Genomic DNA, 23711 nt, shown 5'->3' with positions numbered 1-23711 from the left:
CGGGAGTCGGGAGGGGGGCAAGAGTGGAGAGGGGGCGGGAGTCGGGAGGTGGGCGGGCTTCAAAAGTTTTCGCACAACGTAAAAAATTCGCACCGCACCGACCCCTGTGCGATGGGCGGTGCGGTGTGCGAAATTTGTGTGCGATCTTTCGCACAAACGCATCGCACATGCGCCCAACCGCACGAGCGTGATCCGCTCGCACGGTTTGCCGCATGTCTAAGGCAATGGAGGGTTCTTCAGAGATGCTGGCGACTGATCCCAGCGCTGGCAAAACGATAACGCCCTAATCTCTTCTATACAACACGCCTTTGTCTTCTTCTCTATTCTCCTTCTTCAAGACTCCCCCCTTTGTATCTTCATCCTTTGCTACACGCCTGTCTTCTTTTCTGTCCTCCTCTTGTCTTTGAACTTGTTGGATCATAGGTTGGTTTGTTAGTTAACAATGCCATGAATTGAGATGTGGTTTGAGCTTATAATTGACACCATTCAATGGTGGGCTTGTCGTTCACATGGGCACTTACTCATATATCAGAATTTTTTTTCTTCACCGAAATGTGATCGGCATTGAGATATTTTTTCTTCTTCCTCTTTTACTTGCATAATTTTTTTACCTGGGAAGAAGATGCACCACAAAATCTGCAACCTGATTCGGGGGGAGAGGGATAGATGCGACGATCGAAGAGAGGAGGTGAGATGCTTCAGGAGGGAGAGAAGGGACAAACGGAGAGCGGGAGAGGGGTGAGATACAGAGAGGGGGAGATGGGCTCTGGTAGAAGAGGGAAGATAAAACTTAGAGCAGCGACAGACGCCAAAGGGCTCGGAGAAGAGCGGTAGACATGCGCCAAACTGTGCGAGCGAATCGCGCTCGTGTGGTTGGGCGCATGTGTGAAGCGGTTGTGCAAATTTTCACACAGGACTTTCGCACACCGCACCGCCCACCGCACAGGGGTCGGTGCGAAAAATTCCACATTGTGCGAAAATCCACCCCTGCCTCCCCTCCGTGTCAACCCTCCACCACTGCTGCGGTGGCCCCTCCGGTCGTCCCCGCTGCGCCCCCTCTGGCCGCCCCCCTGCCTCCCCCTCGGGCCGTCCCCGCCCCCCTCCACCCCTTGCCTCCCCCTCCGGCCATCCTCGCCCCCCTCCACCCCCTGCCCCGCCGCGTCGGCCCCCGTCTACCGGTCGGCCCCCTACGGTCGTCCCCGCTGCGGCCCCTCTGGCCGCCCCGCCTGCCTCCCTCCGGCCGTCCCCTCCCCTGCACCCCTGCCCTGCCGCGCCGCCCCTCACCCGCCCCGCCGCGCCGTCCCCACAACCCCACTCCCTTCCCCTCCCGTGCCCGCCGCGCCCCCCACCACCCGGCCACCTACGCCCCCCTTTCTCCGGCTGCCCACGCCCACCCTAGCCTCTGATGGAAATATATGTAGCCGGCAAGCCAATCACACATTCCGCATCTCGTTCCATATTCATTAATAGAACATATTCATTATAGTGCACGTGTGATGATCATAATGAAGTCCATGAATACATGATCGGACTTGGTGAAATATGATGAGATCGTAATACGGAGATCACTAGTCTTTAAGCATGTGTTCTAAATATTCCTATTCAAAGGATACGCGAGAAGGACATCAAAGTATCTGGATAGAATAGCACTATCTAGCCTCACTCATATGATGAGTATGGCCGGTCCCGTAGCCATTAGTGTGGCGACACTAACGATAGATAGTGGGTGCTCTTTAGTGGAAAGAGTTCACTGAATTGATCCGCACGAATCCCTAAATGGTATTATACCAAACTGTCAATCAGGTTGATTCACGTCACGGTTGTGTAAGTGGTCCTTAGACTTGAGACACCAGAGACGTCTTGTGGATGGACAGTTGTACTTTGGCTATGGCCAACGAGTCTCTAATCATGGGATTCTAAACAGTTTTAGTACGGGTGCATCAAGAAATACACGAAGGCGATTGAGTGGTCAAGATGAGATCATCCACCCTCGGTATAAGAGGTGACAGCTCAAGGAAGATGATGCAATCAAGTCCTTGGCCAAGGCAGTGAAATATCGGAGAAGATTTCTCCGATGATTTCCAAATGCATCAATACTAACTCGGATGACCGATTAGGGTTTGATAGTTGACCATACCCTAAGTCGTCCAAGGAGCGTCAAGTGGATGAGGGATTATACATACACGGTAACCGATGACGAACATGTTCCATGAGTGAGTCAATACACACTCCTTTGTATCTTCTAGGACACGAGGTGTAGCTTGGCACCCCACGTGTCGCAGTATCGACCTATCGATTGGGTTAAATTGATCTGGCATTAATTAATCTATATGATGATATAGTTAATTAATTTGGAAGGCCAATAAAGGTTATTGGGCCGCTGGAGTCGTTAACTAGACTGATACATGGGCCTAGAGGGTCACACGCAAATGGTCTTTTGGACGTTGGAAGATATACTTAAGTTTTGGGGGTTTTATGAAAAATACCCACTTAGTATAAATAGGGGAAGGCCCTGAACGAAATTCACCCAGGCCAGAATTGTTCAGGGGCCTTTCCCCTTCTTCTCCACTCTCCCCACACCCCCTCTCCATCCATGATGTGATCGGTATGACGTAATGATGCCGACGGAGAAATAACGGGGCTCGTTAACGAGAAGGGGGATATCCGACGTGCCGAGGACCGCGTGGATACGTCTAGAGGCTGCACACTTGAGCACCTCGACTTGTCTCGCTCTGGGATCGAAGAAATCACGAATCAGATTCGTGCAAAGGTACTTCGTTTTAATGTTTTCGTTGATGTCGTTCGATTCGCAAAAGTCTTCCGCTGCGCATCGTTTTTGTTCTGTTCATCCAAGTCAAGGCCTGTAGAACCCAACACCCTCTCCCTGCGTGCGCCCCCTCCATCCCCCCCCCTCTTCCCACCGGCAGCCCGCGACCATCGTCGACGGCCTCGCCTTCCTACTCGCCGACGACGACCGTGGCCCCTCCTCTCCCCCCACCCTCTTCAACAACATGCCAATAAGTGCGGTGTGCGGTGCATTTTTGCGCACATAAGCGCACCGCACACCGCACACCGCACAGCCCAATTTGTGCATGCGAAAATTTGCACACTGATAACATGCATTTTTAGTGCCTTATATTATATATTTATGCGTCTTTATGCATTAAATTACTCATATTCGCATGTTATCAAGCTTAAAATGATTAAATCTATTTTTAGAAAAAATTTCTGAATTTTCTATATGTTAGGATTTTTATAATAGTATATTCTAAAAGAATATAATTTTTTGAGAAAGAATATGATTTTTCTGGAATTTTTGGATATTAAATTTGGAAAGATATGATTTTTCTGATTCAAAAAATATATTTATACGTATTTTTTGGGCTTTTATTTGATTTAATATGAAATTTTAAGTATTTTGGTTTTTTTATGGCATAGTGTGACGTGGCGTGCGGATGCGCCGCCACATCAGCATTGAGAAAGAGATTTTTTCTTTATTTTTTGTCCTTTTGACATGTACATGTGGCACGGAATATGAAAAGTTGCGGAATACGAAAAGCCACGGAATACGAAAAGCCATGGAATATGAAAAGCCACGGAATACAAAAAGGCATGGAATATGAAAAGCCACGGAATACGAAAAGCCACAGAATACCAAGTGCTTTGACTTCTTAACATGCACAAACTGATGACATTGATGAGGAGAGAGAAGAAATTAAAGGCTAGGATTGCTTCAACTTCCAACGGCCATAACTTTTCATCTTCCCCTCCTCTTTCTATCCATACCCTCTAATCTATAAATAGAGGCCTGGATCATTGTAAAAACCATCTTGAACTTGCTTCCCACTTTTGTGGGCTGATTGAAAGAGAGTGAGTTTTGAGATCCATCAAGAGTGTTCTTGGTGTCTTGGGTGTGTGGAAGAGACAAAAGAGAAGAGGGGGAGCTTACCGGCACTCGCAAATCGCCATGATCCTGGCGGAACGTAAGGATCTAAGGTAAATGTCTTCGCCTTACGTTGTTTCTCTCCCAACATCATCGTTATCATAGTTATAGTTTTTTTTTATCAACGTTTCATTTATCACTTCACTTACTTACGTCCCCACTCTCTCATCTCTCCATCCTTGCCATCGTACCATTCCATATCCAACCACTATCCTCGTTCATACCATAGTTCATTATCGTGTCCGTCACAATCACTTACTCTTTTATTTCAGTTAAATTAACATATAAATTAAGTACTTCTTAATCGATATCACTCGCTCATATCCTTGAATTGTGTTTTTGTCGATCGCTCATTGATCATCACTAGTTTAAGAAAGTAATTCCTTAATCATCGTTCCCTGTGGAGACGATCCGTACTCATCACTAACTACGTATTTTCAAGTACGGTCAAATATATTTTATTGAATAATCTCAATCACCAACGACGAATTTTAACCCTAAAATTGAGATTATCACACACTCTGTGGGAATTTTCGCACCGCACCGCACGACAATGCTTGAAGAGCGGAGAGACTGAAGAGTGCTGAAGGGGAGACTGAAGAGCGCTGTTTGTGAGTAACTTGGGGGGGGGGAAGAGCGGGTGGTTTCGTTTTCTGTCACTAAAGCGTCCATTCCGTTCCGTTTATGTCAATAAGCGAATGACGGGGATGAGGAATGACGGAAACCTGTACATGACAGAACGGAAAAGAATGACAAAAATGACAAAATTTTCGTGCAAAACGGATATCGGAACGAAATTCTGTTCCGATACATTCCCTCCATTCATTTTGGTCATCCGTTTCTGTCCTCCAGCCCTAATGGCTGGTTGACCGGAGAGAGACGGCAGCGGGAGGGCCTTCCCTCAACGGCGCTGCGTCGGGGAAGTACTAGGGAATGGCCGTCCCATATCTGTTCGATATCCCGTATCGGACATCCGATAAAAGACAGCCAAAAAAATCATAATGGATATCGAATAGGTAAAGACGATGTTGGATTTGGTATCTGGATATCGAAATCCGATGTCCAGATATGTTGTGGTCCGAATCATGTAATCCCCTATGGAAGAAATCAAAATTATGAAGGGTATATATCTACAAATTAATAAATCCAGTTGAAATTTTCAAAATGCAGTGGTTTGTAACTTGCAGTGTTCCTACTATATATCAAATTAAAAGGATAAAAATATTTTCTAAATTTCAACTCTTGTAGAATTTCTATACATACAGGTAAAATTTGAGATAATAATATATATCATTGTAATAATTCAAGATACCAATCACATTTAAGCCATCGGATTCTCGGAAGCGATATCTGGATATTGTTTTGTAATGTTAACAACGTCCAAATCTTTTAGGAACATTATAACCTCGTTTAATATATACGCTTAAAAATTTTCATTTTCTTCTATATGGGATAATAGGATTCGGAGTTTAAACACCAAGTCCGACTATACCATATGGAAGAAAACAAAATTTTTGAAGCGTGTGTATTAAATGAGGTAATAAAATACTTAACAAATTTTCTCTCCAAACCATTGCATGATGACAGCTTCAATGTTTTCCATTTTTACAACCTTTCCATGCCGGATATCGAAATCCAATGTCCAACTCTGATATCCGAAATAGTCATCCTTTCCAAGAAATGGAGGCGGATGAGGACATCGAGACAGATAACAACATCCGATATCGGTACCATGGAAACTGATATCTGATATCCAGATATCGGTAAAAATGGATATCAGAAATGTGATTTCTGATATCCAATTCAGCATCTATCACGATACCGTAATTTGATGTCGGTATCGGGACGGGTGAACACTAGCGGTGGCGGCTGAGGAAAAACCAGTGGGCAAAATCTTCTCGATGGAAATGTTTTCTTCAAAACAAATTGGCCATCTAAAACAAGGAAAGTTTGAGATCTTATAGATCCTTAGAAGGAATAAGAAAGTGGGAAGAGTGGAGGAAGAGGGTTGCGGTTGCTACCCCAACGACGTCGACCCTCCACGAACACATACGTGGGCCGTTCGTGTTGTGGTCATGAATGGGTTCGTCGTACAATCTCCACCAGTCCCACTCATTCTCCCAAGAATCAATGAATGCCAAAAAGGTTTCCCAAAACCGCAAGAACAGAGTCGAAAAGACAACTGATAAATGAAAACATTGTTTCTTATGGGAGGAAGTTTCGGACATAACAGAGTCAAACATGGGGGGTCACAATCGATCGTTCTATCTATAGGGCAATGATCGAGGCGGTTGTGATGAAATTGCAGTCATCATCAAGAAGCCCGTTGATAACGTACTATCATGATATGCATTAATGCCATTTATAACCAATATTAACCAATATCCAATAATTTTAGCATTTTTGCATTCATTCCATTTCATCACCTGTTTGCGCATTTTCTTGAATTTATCATTACTATGATGTGATTTACAGGTGACCTTTTTCAAGGTCAAACCTTTGTGAATTAATCATTCTCTTTGGAGTTTTATGATTGCAGGAAGCAGATTAAGAAATTTCATAGCGCTTCATCATTGCACGGTGAGCGTGGTTTTTCAACACTAGCGTGCCAAGTTTGGTGCTGAATATGAATGTGTAAATTTCGTACATTTGAAATGCAAGATGAATGACTTTGAAGCCTTATGAGGATAGAAAAATTGGGCAAATATTTCACCCAATTTGGATGGCCAATAGAGGGATATGCTCGGGGGAATTATTTTATTTTTGACTAAGTTTAATATCATTGAGTAATTTTATGCCAATGTGGGCGCACATTCTGTGCCCATGTGGTTCATCTTACAGGTCATATGCCTTTTCAGTAGCAGCGGCGTAATGCTAGGGGTAGAGCCACCGCGAAGGGAGCCAGCAGCAGCTAAGGAGGCAGCGGTGGCGGCTGAGGCAGAAGTTGTGGCTGAGGAGGCGGTGGCACCTGACAAGGCCATGTCAACCACCATGTCCATAGTGACGGTGATGACAACGGCCCCGGCGGTGGAGGTGACAGCCCAACGGTGGCGGTGACAGCTAGACATCGGTGGCAACGGCGTGAGTACGGTAGGGATGGCCTGACACTGACAGCAACAGCTCGACGGCAGTGGCAACAGCCTGGCGGTAGTGGCGATGGCCCAACAGCGGGGACCATGGCCAGACGGCGATCACAACTCTTCCCCTTCTCTCTCTTCCTCTCCTAAACCTAATGTTCTCTCTCTTTGTTTCACCCCTATTGTGTAGGGATGACAAGGCCTAATCCTGACCAATCGCCCCCACTTAAAGCCTATCGAAAGGACAGGAGTGGCTGCGATCACCCTTAACAAGGGCCAAACAGAACACATGAGGGATCTCTCTTTCCTTAAGAAAAAAATCAAAGTTTTGGAAGTTTTCGGGGGTGAGATTGGAGAAGAAGGAGATCCTGGTAATTTTAGGTGGCGCCAACAGTGAGATCCTCTGTTGGAGTACCACGAGCAAGCATCAACAATGAGATCCACCATCGAAGAACAAAGATGGAGCACCGGCCGCCACATGTTCGACTAAATGCTTGGGTTTGAATCGGAGACTTTGCGGTGAGGAGAAACTGGATAAGATGTGCTCGGATCAACTGAATTGTGCATTCAAGGTTAGTTCCAACGTATTTCATCAAAATCGTCAGTTATTTAGGTTTACTAATAATTTTACTTCAAATTTTAGTTTAAAAAGATAAAAAACCCTTCAAAATCTAATTCTGACTTTCTTCGTTCACAATTTCTCATTTGACACTGATTGGATTCTGAAAATTTTGGATCCGTCGGATAGATATCACATTTGTCTTTGTATTATCATGCGTATTTGACATTCTTCTCTAAAATCTTCGTTCAAATCTTAAATTGTCGCTCGTAAGTGCAGATTTTATCTGAAAACACCTATTTCTTAGTGGATTCGACCTCTACTCGTTACTATATTGCATTTTATTCATTAATTTGACTGAGTCTTATTTTAATTTCATTGGTGCATAAATTTGTGTTTAACGACTGCGAGTTTTTGTCTCGTCACCCATGCATTCGTTGGAAGTCTAAAAAGATCAAGAGTGATGGGAGAGGTAGAGAGAGACGAGAGAGTCGGCAAGCAGTTTAGATCGTAGTAATCCGTAAATGTGCTGATATTTGTGACATACAGTCGTAGCAATTTATAGATGCTATTTTTTGAAACTAATTTTTACCATTATTATTGTTATAGCGGTTATATCTAGGTTTGATCATATCCTTATGTGTTTACCTATCCAGATGTAATCCTATCCGTTTATCTTTCCCTATCTGTGTAATCCTAGTAGCCTATATTTTCTTATATTTAATCCTAATTTCTAGATCTCTGTAGGAAGTGTAGGGTAAGTGTCTATTTCTTACTAATATAATCTTATGATAGGTCCTATTGGTTGGCTTTGTGCCGACGTGGTGCTGAGTTGGTGAGTGAAACTCCTCAACAACTCTGTATTTGGCATTATTTGTGTTGTGTTGCTAGCCATTGTCTCCCACTAAATATGAGCTCAGTCACTCGTGCCCATCTCTCGCGTCATCGTTCAACATAAGAGTCAACCGAATATAAACTAGAGCAAGCACGAACATGGGGGGGGGGAAGTGGCAGGGAACATGAACACCAAGGACAGGGGTGGGGTTTTGGTCCACCTTGAATTGACAAACACACGGTCCTAGTTTGGTCTGACTGATCCCAGTTCAAAATGGTGAAACCTATTTGGGAGAATACAAATCCACAATTTAGTCATGTCCCTAGTGTCAGCTCTAATGGATATTATGTGGCAGTCAAGCCAATCACACTACCATGTTTATTTAAGTTCATTGAATAAAATATTTACGTTCATTATTATTGCATGTGATGTTTATAATGAAGTCCATGAATGCGTGCAATGACTTGGTAAATTATGATGAGATCATAATACAGTGATCATTAGTCTTTAAAAATGTATTCTAAAATATTCCTATTCAATGGATAGTCAAGATGAACATCGAATTATCCAAATAGAATAGCACTAGCTGATCCTACTTATACGATAAGTATAGCTGATCTTGTGGCTATTGGTGTGGTGATGTAGGTTGGGGGACTGGGAAGGGACGCGAAGAAGGACGGGGGGATGGTATAGCAGAATGGATATGTTCGACCTCCGTGCAATCTCCATCATGTCTCCCTAGCCCATCTAATAAGGCAAAGGTATTTGAGGTAAGTGGGGCACTTATCGCCTTACCTTTGCCCGATCGAGTACTAATAGTAGGGGGCCCCGGAGTTAGGGTTGGAGGGTGCTTATTAGCGCCCTTCTTCACCCACTGTGAGGCGGGCCAGCCAGGCTTGGCCTGGGCCGGCTTAGCCGACATAGAATCTCGTGGGGGCGGGACACTAGGCACACCGTGCGATACGGGGGTGGGACGGGTGCTCAGGGGTGGCCCCTGGGTGTGGTGACACTAAGGACAGATATTGGGTGCTCTTTGGAGGAAGAGTTCACTGAATTGATCCGTATGAATCCCTGAAAGGTATTATACCTAAACGTCAATCAGGTTGATTCAAGTCACGATTGTATAAATGATCCACTGACCTGAGACACCAAGGACATCTCGTGAGTGGACGACTATGTTTTGACTATGACTTATGAGTCTCTAATCAAGGGATTCAAATAAGTTATAGATCGAATATAGTAAAAAGCTTACGGAGATGATTGAGTGGTCAAGATGGGATCATCCACCCTCGGTATAAGATGAGATTGACTCTAGGAAGACGATGCAGAAAAATCCCTGGCCAGAGTAGTGAGGATATTGGAGAAGGCATTCTCCAATGATCCCCGTTACGCATTAGTACTAATTGAATGACAGATTATGGTTTGAAGATAAGTTATACCCTAAGTCATTCGAGAGTCTCGCGCAGATGATGGATTATACATATACGGTAACCGATGATGATTAAGGTTCCATGAGAGAGTTCGAGACTACTCTGTATCTTCTAGAGCACAAGGTGTAGCTTGGCACCCCACGGACTGGAAACTTAACCTATCGATTGGGTTAATTGATCCTTTCAATCTATATGTCGATTAATAAGATTGGTCAATAAATGTTATTGGGCCACTAAAGTTATTGACTACAATGCTACATGGGCCTAGAGTGTCACGCGCATAAGGTCATAAGATCATTCGTGAATATATTTTACTTTGTAGGGTTTTTGAGAAAAACCTTAGGTGAAATATAAAGAGGTAAATGGGTCTCATTTTAAGCACACATGCAAGCCTAATTTGAGAGCCTCTCCCCTTCTCCACTCTCTTCTTCACTCATCCAAGGAAGAGTGTCTTCATACTGAGGAGATCTTCTAGATTTTCAAGAAGAGTTGAAGAAGAAGACCTGGAGATCCAAGTGCCGAGTGATCGCGTCGATACTTCTAGAGGCCGGATGCGTGAACGGTTTCAGAACAATCTCGGAGCGGCAAAGTCAAGGGTGGAATGAGTTCCCCAAAAGGTACTTTCAATTTTGTTTTAAAGATCGATTGAGAATCGATCTACCACACTTCTGCATCCATGGAAATGTGATTGCCATGAACGAACCAAAGCATCGAATCTAGCAAGCTCTTCATGGAGGAAGACCCAATTAGTGCCAACAAGGAATGCGGGTTACCGGTAACGCAGACTTTGCCTGTGGATCCAACGGAAGACTCGGACAAGCTATGACTCATCGTGGGTTAAGGAGCGGTATTCCCAGGAAGTTCGAGCCAAGAAGACCCGGATGACAGTTATCATGTCTGCCCAGATCCAATTTTATAGTACAAAGGACATTGGGTTGAGGTCGACGGGATCTATCTTATCTTCTGTTCTTTGCTTGTTTTGTTAACCTTTGCTTATCAACGTTTTTCCTTCCATTTTCTTCCGTTCCGTTTCTCAGTCACGATACTCTCAAGACATGACTGATAGGCCAAAAATAAGGGTTAAATTATCAAATTAAAATCCGTTGTTATTTGTTAATTTTAGCTTAAACAATAAAATTTATCAAACCCTTACTTAAGATGTATAGGGATAAGTAAATGTATCGTCCAAGGGAAGTTAGTAAAGAATTAAATTAGTGATCTACTTGAATAGTTTTACCTTAATTATAGCTAATTTAATCTTCAATGAAGATCAAATCACCCTAATTAGATGAAAAAATTAAAAAGGAGGGTAGAGAAGACGGGAAGAATAGAAGGAGCTACATATTGGCTTGCTTGATCCGATATGAAGGTTTATTGTAGTCAAGTAGAGGAGTTCAGAAGGAGATTGGTTTTAGTTAGTTTTTGGGGGAATTGGGTATTTAAATTTACTAACTACTATCTCATAAACACAATCTAATCTTCCTAGAAATTAAATTTTTTTATACAATTTATTTGTTATTAATTTGTAATTAGAATAGTTAGATCAATTCAATGCTCACTCGTCTTAATCATAGTAAGGACTTGTACATTCTGCGCAAGCCTAGAGATTTAAAAATTCAGACCAAGATCAAGGAGGCTAATAAAAATTTCACTAACAATTAATCCAAATTACACTAAAATTCAAATACAACAAAGTAAAAATACCAAATTCAGACGATCTAGGCTGGTTCTGCTCTCTGTCTTGCACCTATGCAAAAGCCCCCCTCTAGAATGACCTCCTCATCAAATTTCTGCTTTTATACTTGGGTTAAATGGTAAAAATTAACATTTTAACACATTAAGTAATTATCTTTTATCCATCAATATAGGCTTGATATGAATGATCCAACTGTACTGATAGAAAGAGGAGGTCGAGGCAAGCAAATGCATAAACATTTGATCTCAGTTGGGCCTCAGGATCAAAAGTTATCAATAAATGAGTATTTACCAATCATACTCATGGATCAATATTCATATTTTCAATTATTATTTTTATTTACACACAACCTCGTGCTGCCTCTTGATTCGTTTGTGCAATTTAAAGTACTTTTGGCTCCTCCTCTCTCGGCAAGCCACGTGCCCCCTGTCCTGAAATCAAAAGAAAGAAGAAAAATAACTGAAATACATATTAAACACATCTTCCTGTGTGTTTTTAATAGCACCAGCCACTCACAATTTCCAATGTCACCTCCCATGTGTGTGCGTTGTATGCGCAGCATGGGTGGTGCACTTACCACCCAAAAGAAGGATTTCCGCTGAATGCATTAAAGTCGTCAAATTCCTTTTCAACAGTGAGATTTTGCCGCGTGGCATTGGCAACTCGATTTCCCAATATTTTGCAGAAAAGTCCCTGGTAAAGTTGGTGCGCACAGACAAAACTGCCAAAAAATATTTATGCATATGACCCTCCGCTTTCTCTCTCCACCATATTTCCTAAAAAACCATAGAAAAATCAAGATTATTTTGATAAAACCCTCAACTATTTTTAATTGGATCTTTATCCCTGCAACGTAAACAAAATTTCAGAAAAGTCCCTCTGTCTTCAGAAATTGATTTAAACTACCATTTTCTTTATACTTATCCTTTTTCTATTTAAACTTCATTTCTTCTTTGAATAAATTGCCAAAAAATTCAATAAATTGTAGAAAAATCTTAAAAATTCAGTAATTCATCCCCATATTAATTAAGATTAAAAATAATTTTTAAACATGTCATTTCCATTTAAATACAGTTATTCTAAGCTTACATAAATTTCATAAATTAATATAAAATTATGGAAAAATCAGAATTTGCTTGGAAAAGTTAATTCACCTGTAAGTATATGATAACAACCCTTTTTAAAACTCTTTAAATGTGTGAAATGGTGCTAATTACTTGAATTAAATTGTAGAAAAATCTAAAAATTCAGTAATTCATGCCCATATTAATTAAGATTAAAAATAATTTTTAAACATGTCATTTCCATTTAAATACAGTTATTCTAAGCTTACATAAATTTCATAAATTAATATAAAATTATGGAAAAATCAGAATTTGCTTGGAAAAGTTAATTCACCTGTAAGTATATGATAACAACCCCTTTTAAAACTCTTTAAATGTGTGAAATGGTGCTAATTACTTGAATTAAATTGTAGAAAAATCTAAAAATTCAGTAATTCATGCCCATATTAATTAAGATTAAAAATAATTTTTAAACATGTCATTTCCATTTAAATACAGTTATTCTAAGCTTACATAAATTTCATAAATTAATATAAAATTATGGAAAAATCAGAATTTGCTTGGAAAAGTTAATTCACCTGTAAGTATATGATAACAACCCTTTTAAAACTCTTTAAATGTGTGAAATGGTGCTAATTACTTGAATTAAATTGTAGAAAAATCTAAAAATTCAGTAATTCATGCCCATATTAATTAAGATTAAAAATAATTTTTAAACATGTCATTTCCATTTAAATACAGTTATTCTAAGCTTACATAAATTTCATAAATTAATATAAAATTATGGAAAAATCAGAATTTGCTTGGAAAAGTTAATTCACCTGTAAGTATATGATAACAACCCCTTTTAAAACTCTTTAAATGTGTGAAATGGTGCTAATTACTTGAATTAAATTGTAGAAAAATCTAAAAATTCAGTAATTCATGCCCATATTAATTAAGATTAAAAATAATTTTTAAACATGTCATTTCCATTTAAATACAGTTATTCTAAGCTTACATAAATTTATGGAAATTAATATAAAATTATGGAAAAATCAGAATTTGCTTGGAAAAGTTAATTCACCTGTAAGTATATGATAACAACCCCTTTTAAAACTCGTTAAATGTGTGAAATGGTGCTAATTACTTGAATTAAATTGTAGAAAAATCTAAAAATTCAGTAATTCATGCCCATATTAATTAAGATTAAAAATAATTTTTAAACATGTCATTTCCATTTAAATACAGTTATTCTAAGCTTACATAAATTTATGGAAATTAATATAAAATTATGGAAAAATCAGAATTTGCTTGGAAAAGTTAATTCACCTGTAAGTATATGATAACAACCCTTTTTAAAACTCTTTAAATGTGTGAAATGGTGCTATTTACTTGAATTAAATTGTAGAAAAATCTAAAAATTCAGTAATTCATGCCCATATTAATTAAGATTAAAAATAATTTTTAAACATGTCATTTCCATTTAAATACAGTTATTCTAAGCTTACATAAATTTATGGAAAAATCAGAATTTGCTTGGAAAAGTTAATTCACCTGTAAGTATATGATAACAACCCTTTTTAAAACTCTTTAAATGTGTGAAATGATGCTAATTACTTGAATTAAATATCAAAATTAGGGTGTTATCAGTGACACCTAGGAATGATGTCTGTGTTAGATGTGCAATTATTTTCTAAAGAAATGAAAATAACTAAAATTTTGTCCTCTGACCAACGACCTGAAAGTTGTTGATCATCTCTTTCGCTTTCTACATTTTTTTCTCTCACATATCATGTTTCTCATATCTATCTCTCTCTTTCTCTACATTTCTCATCTCTCATATATCATGCTTCTCATCTCTATCTCTCTCTTTCTCTACATTTCTCATCTCTCATATATCATGTTTCTCATCTCTCTCTCTTTCTCTACATTTCTCATCTCTCATATATCATGTTTCTCATCTCTCTCTCTTTCTCTTCATTTCTCATCTCTCATATATCACATTTCACATCTCTCTCTTTCTCTACATGTCTTGTCGCTCACATATCACATTTCTCATCTCTTTCTTTCTCTGCATTTCTTATCTCTCACATATCATGTTTCTCATCTCTCTCTCTCTCTATCTCTATCTCTCTCTTTTTCTATACATTTCTCATCTCTCACATATCACGTGTCTCATCTCTCTCTCTCTCTCTCTCTCTCTCTCTCTCTCTTTATCTACATTTCTCGTCTCTCACATGTCACGTTTCTCATCTCTCTCTCTCTCTCTCTTTATCTATATTTCTCATCTCTCACATGTCATGTTTCTCATCTCGCTCTCTCTAAATTTCTTGTCTCTCACAAATCACATTTCTCATCTCTCTCTCTTTCTCTTGTCCCTCATCTTTCTTTCAGATATCTCATTTCTCATCTCTCTCTTGCTCCTCATATCTCTAACAAAATCTTGTTTCTTGTCTCTCTCTCCCTCTCTCATACATATCTCGTTCTCATCTCTCTCACATATTTTGTTCCTCGTCTCTCTTTCACACATCTGTTTCTCATCTCTCTCACACATCTCAGCCCTCGTCTCTCTGTCTCTCACACATATCTCATTTATCATCTCCCTCCCTTTTCTTCTTTGTCTCTCTCTGTTGAATGAGGTAAATGATAAGGCAAACTAAGTTAAATTGTAATACAGATTAGGCTTGCCATTGAAGTTATGATAAGCCCAAACCAAGTTTGTGTATTGTCCCCTCAAAAAGCACTTCTAAAGAAGACTGAACAAGTATTCCCTTAAAACAAAAATTTTTGAAGTCGTCCACAGTGAGACAATGTTCAACCTCCTTTTGACTAGACCCACAAAGCCATCTTTTCTTCAACCCTAAAGCCTTCACCTTGTTGACCCTAAAGTTTATATATTTAGCAAGTCCAAATACTCATACGATGCAAAATACTTCAACAAAATGCTTTTTCAAAGATACTCCACACTAGATAACTACTGAAGATATTTCAATGCATAATAACTTTGGAAATTAAATAAAGTATAACAAGATGTTTATCTCTATCTCTACCTCTATCTCTATGTCTATCTTTCTGTCTATCTCTATCTCTATCTCTATCTCCATCTCCATACCTATTTCTATTTCTATCTCTATATTTATATCTATATATTCCTATCACTCTCTCTATCTCTATCTCTATCTCTGAAGAATCAATATACAGTGCTCTTCCTTATCCCCTCATTCTTTTCTTCCCTTCTTGTTAGCTCTATCTTCTATTGTATGTTGATTTGGATTGAATATTTCTCAAAATCTAGTTCAAAAACAGCATGTGAATTTATGCACAAGGCCATATCTGATGCAGGTTTTCTGTAGTGAAATTTTTCTCCAAACGAGAGAAAAGTGGTAATTTGAAATTAGGTCTAGATCTGTTTATATGCAGTTCAAAATTGAAAGGGAAAATCCCGTAAATTTTTACAGATCCAGAAGTCAAATGAATTTAGTATAATAGATAAAAAAAAGACACAATTACTGCTTCAATTCTAAATTGGCATAATTACCATTTCGCCATTCACTTGATAAGCCATTTAAGGTAAATCTAATAATTGCATTTTTCTCCATGAATTTAACATAAAAATAATACAAATTTATTTTAGATGACTGAAATCACCTATAATGTATATTAAATTTTATTCATCTCTATTTAGACTCTTAAAAAATTATCCATTAACTCAGATATAAATATTTAAGGTGGGTAGAGAAGTCAATGTTTGCCATCACGTTTCAGTGGCTAAATATTGTCTGATCATCAACATGTTGTAAAATATCAAAGCTTAAGTCGATGACTTGCCCATTCACCAGACAGTAAAATATTACATGTATTTCCATAAATGAAGGTGATCATACAATCCATGTGTGAGTTGTATAGTCAAATATAAAATTGGTTATCTTCATAGAAATAATTCCTGATATGAATAAACATGTCTGATCTAATGTAAGACTGTTGGATAAGGATTTGGTTCGCAAAATCCAGATGGAAGATTCATCAAACGCGTACACAAACTTTTACTAAAATGCACTAAGCCTGAATCTTCAAATTGAATTTATCAATCTGTTATATTTATGAAATTCCTCCCATTAAGAACTATCAATTAAGAAACAGTATGTCTCAACATGTGAAAAATAGGGCAGAATGAAGTGGTATAAACTTTTGTGTTCATGTAGTCTGACTGATGGGGTTGTAGGAAGCATTACGAGATCCCATCAAAATGAAGCCATAAAGGAGGAGGGCCTTTTGTGAGAAAACTATTTTTCTAATAGATTGTCTTTTTTTAAAAATCCGTCACAAATATTTCTCTCCTTCCATATGTTTGTAACTTCTGTTAATCTCTCGCATCTTTGCATCACCATCAAAATTCACTCCTCTGATGGTACTCCAGGTTTTCTTTTTATTGGTATTTAAAATTTCTTATATGATTGATATTTTTCCATTATCTATAAAAGCTTAATTCAGATATCATTTGTGGCTGAACCTTACATCCACATAGAAGTACCTTTCTATCATTAACTAGTTTTCATATCGATTTCAGCTTTCTTCGAGTTTTGACTGCCCCTTCTTATTATTCAGTTTCATTCATCCATTTAATGAGATTAGGTGAGATATGAATGGCCTAAGGAGGTCATGCAACACTCCCACCCAACCTCTATTTTGCCTCCATTTGTGAACTTGCCTAATTTTGGCCTAAACAACTCTAAAAGAGTTATTTGAGTGATCCCATAATCTTTAAGATCCAGAATATTCACATACATTATTTATCCTGAAAAATCCATCGAAAAAACATATATTTTAGCACATAAAAAACTCCTATAGTTGAATAAATTAAAATTATTCAAGAAAAAATAACACTTATTTATGTATACATAACATTTTGGGCATGATAAAGGATTTTTATGAATTCTGGTTGTTTCCTTTTACATAATTTGGAATAATTATACCATAATCATAAAAATATGTATAAAATTGACTTCAATAAAATAACTAAATAATTAGACATCACACAGTATTCATAATTTAGTTTTAACAAAGAGATACTTTTTTCAATAAATACAAGTACTTTTATCATGTTATCAATGAGTCACTTGTTTTTCTAATAGGATATCCTTAATTAGGACCCGAATACTTGGTTCACCAATTATCATTCTATCTTCTGAATGGATTCATTTTCTATATAAATTATAATAAACTAGAATCATTTTATCCATCATTATTAGAATATACCTTTATTATAATAAACATATACCTTTATTATTAGAATTAATCAAGCAACAATATAAATGTTTTGTGTATGAGATTGACTTCTGCATAATGTGATGAAAATAGTATCAAGAAAGATGGGTGATATAATTTGATTATCATATTTCATATGAAAACCAAAATTAAAATCATATGTTTAGATTTAATAGTCTTATACCACAATAATAACTTACTCTGTCTCAAACAGTGTACTGCTATCAATTTTCTCTACACAAGCTCGATATGGAGAATCAAAAAATTCCTCTTGTTACGATAACACGAAAAATTATCTTAAATATTTATTTCCCAACCTCCCTCTGTCTTGCATCCCTTCTGTTCATAAACTGGCTCGTAAACTGCTTGTAAACTCTCATTTCCCCTCTTTGAAAGATGACCTAGGGTCTAGTCAGGCTAAGCCCCTTCCCACAGTAACAAGTCTATTTTATTGGGGAGTGTTGACCCATCATTCTTCTCTTGATCATTTAAATGTCAAGTATATTTATCTATAATTTTCTTGACATGTTTATTATATTGTTATTGACATCCTAAAACCAACCACAGTTTAAATGTGAAATATCTCTTTTCAAAGGTTTTCATTAAATTTTATGGTACGTTACTGCAAACTTATTTGAATGCTCAAATGTTATCTGAAGGATCTGTTTGGCTTGAAAAGTGCATTTTTGATACTATTCATTGGATTGACATTGTACCTAGACTATTGATAGGGGATATAGTGATAAGATGGATCTTGAAAGAAATATCTAGGATAATATTAGGGTACAGCATAGTATTGTATAAAATTATCAAGACATTCCAGTCCACTTATATTGATAATATAGATAGCAAATAGATATAATATATTATATCTATTTTTGAACGGCTTAGATGATGAAATGAACACATTTTAAGTTATCACTCCCATGTACAAACCATTATTTAAGTATACTTTTTCCATCTTCATCCTCATGGTGCAAATACGTCGCATTGTTTTTTATGACGCAAGAGAAGTTTCTTTTTTGCCGGAACTAGATTTATTTTATCAAATATCTATCGACAGCTGTGGCCTGTGGGTACAAGATTTAAATCCTGTGGATAGACTTTGTTCGCTCATCGCAGGCTCGCAGCAGAAGAAGAGGCAATGACTCGGGAGATGGGTTCATCGCCGCTGCTTTTCGTCGTGAAGTTTCTGCTGATCTTCCCCTTGTTATTCTCAGAAAGTATGTGTCTCTCGGGGGAAGGTGAGAAAACCAGTATTCTCTTTTCTTCAGTCGGCCGAAGTCGCTACGAATTCGACATCTTCACCGTTCCTGTGCCTTCATCCTCTTCAATCGAAGATGGGCATCGAGCTGAGATCACAATTACCGACGGCCGCTCCGTCAACTACGACGGCTTCTTCCCTTCAGATCCCTCCTCGCTGCTCCCACTTCTCCCTTTGTCCGAGCACGAAGCTTCCCCATTCTCCGATGATTATCCACTCGAGGCCCTCGTCTACGTCAGTGAGAGGAACGGCTCCTCCAACATCTACCTCAGCGTATACCGACCTCACAGCGGGGGGATTAACCTAAAGTCCACCCCAGATTATCCATCTACGCTTAATCTCCCTCTTCTTCAACCCAAAGGGGAGGCCATTTTGGCGTACAAAGACAGACCATGCATCTCTGGTGAGCACTTAATCTATGTCTCCACGCATGAAGAATCAGCCGTCTCGAGGAAGAGCTGGGCAGCGGTGTACTCTACCCACATCTCCTCAGGGGAGACGAAGCGGCTGACCCCCGATGACGTCGTGGATTTCAGCCCCGCCGTTTCGCCGTCCGGCGAGTGGACGGCGGTCGCGTCATCCGGCGAGGGAAGCTACACCGGCGAGACGCAAGATCTCCGCCCCCACATCGCGGTTTTCAAGACCCGGGACGGTTCCGAGCGCAAAATCGTCGTTGATCATGGCGGGTGGCCGTGCTGGGGCGACGACTCTACTCTCTATTTCCACCGTAAGAGCGACGACGGCTGGTGGAGTATCTTCAAGGCTACCTTGAACAGAGACTTCTCAGTCTCGAGCACTGATCGAGTCACCCCGCCTGGTTTCCACGCCTTCACTCCTGCTGCAGGAAAGGGCTTCCTCGTCATGGCCACCAGAAGACCCACGTCCGATTTCCGCCATATCGAGCTTCTCGACCTCGCTCGCGGCGAGTTCGTGGAGATTACACGAGGACTCTCTCCTCGGTCGCACCACTTCAACCCCTTCGTCTCCCCCGGTTCGTCCCATATCGGTTACCACCGTTGTAGAAGGAGCGATAGTCATCTTCTCCTGGAGAACATCCAAAGCCCCGAGTCGGAGATCTCTCTCTTCAGGATAGACGGGGACTTCCCGTCCTTCTCTCCCGACGGCGACCAGATAGCCTTCGCGGGCTTACCCGGGTTGTACGTCATGAACGCAGACGGGTCCGGGAAGCGAGAAGTCTTCTCCGGGAACGCCTTCGCCACCGCCTGGGACCGTAAGCGGAAGGGTGTCATATACACCAGCCACGGCCCTATTTTCGCTTCGGAAAAATCCGAGGTTGACATCATCTCCATCACCATCGGCGACGGCGATCCGTCGGCCACGTCCGTCAAGAAGCTGACGACGAACGCCAAGAACAACGCGTTCCCTTGGCCGTCGCCGGACGGGAAATGGGTGGTGTTCCGTTCCGGCCGTTCGGGGCACAAGAATCTTTACATTATGGATGCTGAAGAGGGAGAAAGCAAGAGCCTAAGACAGCTGACCAGCGGGCCATGGACGGACACGATGTGCAGCTGGTCGCCCGACGGCGAGTGGATAGCCTTCGCGTCTGATAGAGATAACCCCGGCGGTGGTAGTTTCTCTATCTTTTTTGTGCACCCGAATGGGACGGGCCTGAGGAATGTGGTGCAAAGCGGGTATGGCGGGCGGGCTAACCACCCGATCTTTAGTCCGGACTCGCGGCGGATCGTGTTCACGTCGGATTACGCCGGTGTCTCTGCGGAGGTTATCTCGACTCCGAACCAGTTCCAGCCATACGGGGAGATATTCGTTGCGAATATCGATGGGTCTGACATCCGGAGATTGACCCACAACGCGTACGAGGATGGAACACCCGCTTGGGGTCCTGCTTACATGAGGCCTGCGGATGTTGGGGAGGTCCTGCCCGCAGGTTCTCGCTGCGAGTTCGATGATCAGCGTTGGCTCCGCCAACCGGCGCGCCAAGCTACTGCAGGTTCCTGCTAGAGAGCCCGCCACTCACGCCGGACTCTATGTAGAGCGCATGTAGATACAATAATCCGGGGAAATGGTCAGTAATAATCCAATGAGTGTACCCTTCACCTTTAGAATCCTGTCTGCCCCATACAGGGCAGTACGTCAGTCGTCAAATATCCATGCATGGAGTTAGAGTTGTGCGCGCGATCTGAAGCGAAAATTCACCCACTTTGGGCGAATTTGTTTGTCGCCCCGACCTCCCTCTACGAAGGGTGGTTTTCATTGTGGACGGAAGTAGACTCCGAAATTGGAGAAGTTCCCGGCCTCTCTCATTCGGAGCCTCGGGACATCAACGGACAAGGTAAAACCTTTAAAAAAGGAGGCAAGACACAGAAGCAGCGAAGGAGTAATGACTCCACCGCCAACGTCCACTCTAGCAGATCTTCCCGCTGAGCTTTAAGGTTGATCTCCAACAATTTCCCTTTCAAGCTTGAACTCAGTCCTGATATTGAGAAAATTCCGGCTTCCCACAAAGTTCGGCAAACTTTACTTTTGCCAATCATCTAGTAAAAATATATTTCCTTTGTTCATCAGAGCTCACAAACTTCAAACCCGATCTTCTCCTCCAGGCATGATTTGATAAATGACGTATGGTCTACACGAGCTTGAAACATTAGTAGAGCAAAGGATTCTCCTACAGGGATATTATTGACTCGTTATCGACTTTCAACATTACGGAGATGATCCTTGTGTGCCTCAACTCTTTCATTAATGAGTCAACTCTTCAATTGACTGTTGGATTAATTTCATGATCTGTGGACAAATATATCTATGTACGTAATTGCATATTATTAAGATATCAATTACCTATCCCAATAAATATGGTTCACTTAATTGTAATGATGGGACTAAGACATTTATAGCAATAAGTATGGTTATTAAATGTGCAGAGGCTAAGTTTATCTTAATTATAATGTTGGGATTGATTAAGATAGACTAAAGAGGATTATCTCCTCTTAAGCATAAGAGGTTTTTACTGTAAATAGGGGCCAAGTCCTCGGGGCATGAGGGTTTTGGACTTTTCTCCTGAGCATCACGTTGCTCGGAGAGACTTCAAAAAGTCTTCATGAGCTCATCCAAAATGCCTCCCATTAAGACTGTTTGAGTCTATTAATCAAAGATGTGATGGATCGAGATATGTTTTACATTCATTTATATTTATGGGTGATCATGTTCATCCATAAGAATCAGCGCAAGCCCCCTGTGGATCTAGCACAAACAAGCTCCATTAGTGGCATACACTAAACATTAAATTTATTCAGGAGATATGTTTCTATCTTCTTGGTCTTCTTGGTCTTCTTGGTTTAAATACCTCAAATTCCAAATCAGGACGCAATAATGTGAATTTATAGTTGGATCAACCCCTTAACAAATTTATAAAAAGCATCCGGGAGAATATGCTTAGATAATACCCTAGCATTCCAGTTTGCTCCAAAATTTTAATGCATAATTCCTTTGACTTCGCTTGATCCCCTTGTTATTAAAAAATAATGTTCTACTTTTTGTAGTAATTAGATATATTTTATATGCTTATTTTCAATCAAATTATCATGATTTTTTTTATTAAAGCTTTATAGAATCATTTAATGTTATAATAACTTTCTGAATTTCTTTGATTTTAAGATATTTTAGCACAACTTTTGTGACGTTAATTTAATGAATGAAATAATTTTGCAAGTATGACAATATATTTTAATTTATTTAAAAATATTTAAGGATAAATTACACATTAGAGAAATATTCTGAGTTTTCTAATTTTTTGGTAATTATTTTGGAATTATCGGACGTTAATTTCATAAAGAAAATCATTTTTAAAGTCAGAAAAAATTTAAAATATTTTAATGAGTTTCTTGACATGACTTAATAGAATTTAGTGCCGCAATAGTGATCTGCCATGTAGGTTGGAGGAGAGAAAAGAGTCAGAGGAGAGATAAATTCAGAGGAGGGAATTAAATGGATGGCTTAGATTGTTCTGAATTCAAATGATGATATCTAATGATCCAAAAGGATTTCATTATGAAATTCTGGAAGTACTTCCATCTTTACCTTCGCTATCCATTCACCATCTTTGATCTATAAATTTAAACCCCCATCCTTGTAAAAAATACATCCTAGGATTTTGTCCCTAATTACAATTAGCATAGTGATTTACACATTCAAAATCTCTTTGGGGCTTGTTCTTGTTGATGGCAACGACGTCACCGCATCGACACCAGACGCGCCACCAATGTCATTCGACACGCCGGGCACGGAGAATCGTCAACGACATCAACCAAATAACTGCCAGACTTCGGACGTGCCACCACCGCCTCTCGAGACATCCCGCGTCATGACACGGCGTCAACGACATGTCCAGAACTGCCCATTGACGTGACATGATTACACGTCTCCCACATTTTATTTTTACGTCATTTCCCATATTTTCTCTTTCCTCCAAGGCCTATATGAAGGCCAAAGCTGTAAGAAACCTTTAGACAAGTCATAATTCAAGATTTGAGTGCCTTTACTCTTCTTGGAGAACTTGCCCTGGCCTTCCCCCTCCCTATCTCAGATCGCCGCCGCTGCCGCCGTCTTCATCGCCATGCG

At 40.0% G+C, this 23711-nt stretch overlaps 1 protein-coding gene across 1 annotated transcript; it reads left to right on the top strand.

Moving 5' to 3' along the window:
- The first annotated feature begins 18953 nt into the window (after positions 1-18953).
- On the top strand, positions 18954-21199 carry LOC144705244 (uncharacterized). Its single transcript, XM_078577829.1, has one exon. It carries the CDS (start codon positions 18996-18998, stop codon positions 21093-21095), a length of 2100 nt encoding a protein of 699 aa, XP_078433955.1. The 5' UTR covers positions 18954-18995; the 3' UTR covers positions 21096-21199.
- Positions 21200-23711: the final 2512 nt, after the last annotated feature.

Source organism: Wolffia australiana, chromosome 7 (genome assembly GCF_029677425.1).
Source record: "Wolffia australiana isolate 7733 chromosome 7, ASM2967742v1".
In the NCBI taxonomy this organism is placed as follows: domain Eukaryota; kingdom Viridiplantae; phylum Streptophyta; class Magnoliopsida; order Alismatales; family Araceae; genus Wolffia; species Wolffia australiana.
This window is presented reverse-complemented; position numbering and strand designations above follow the sequence as displayed.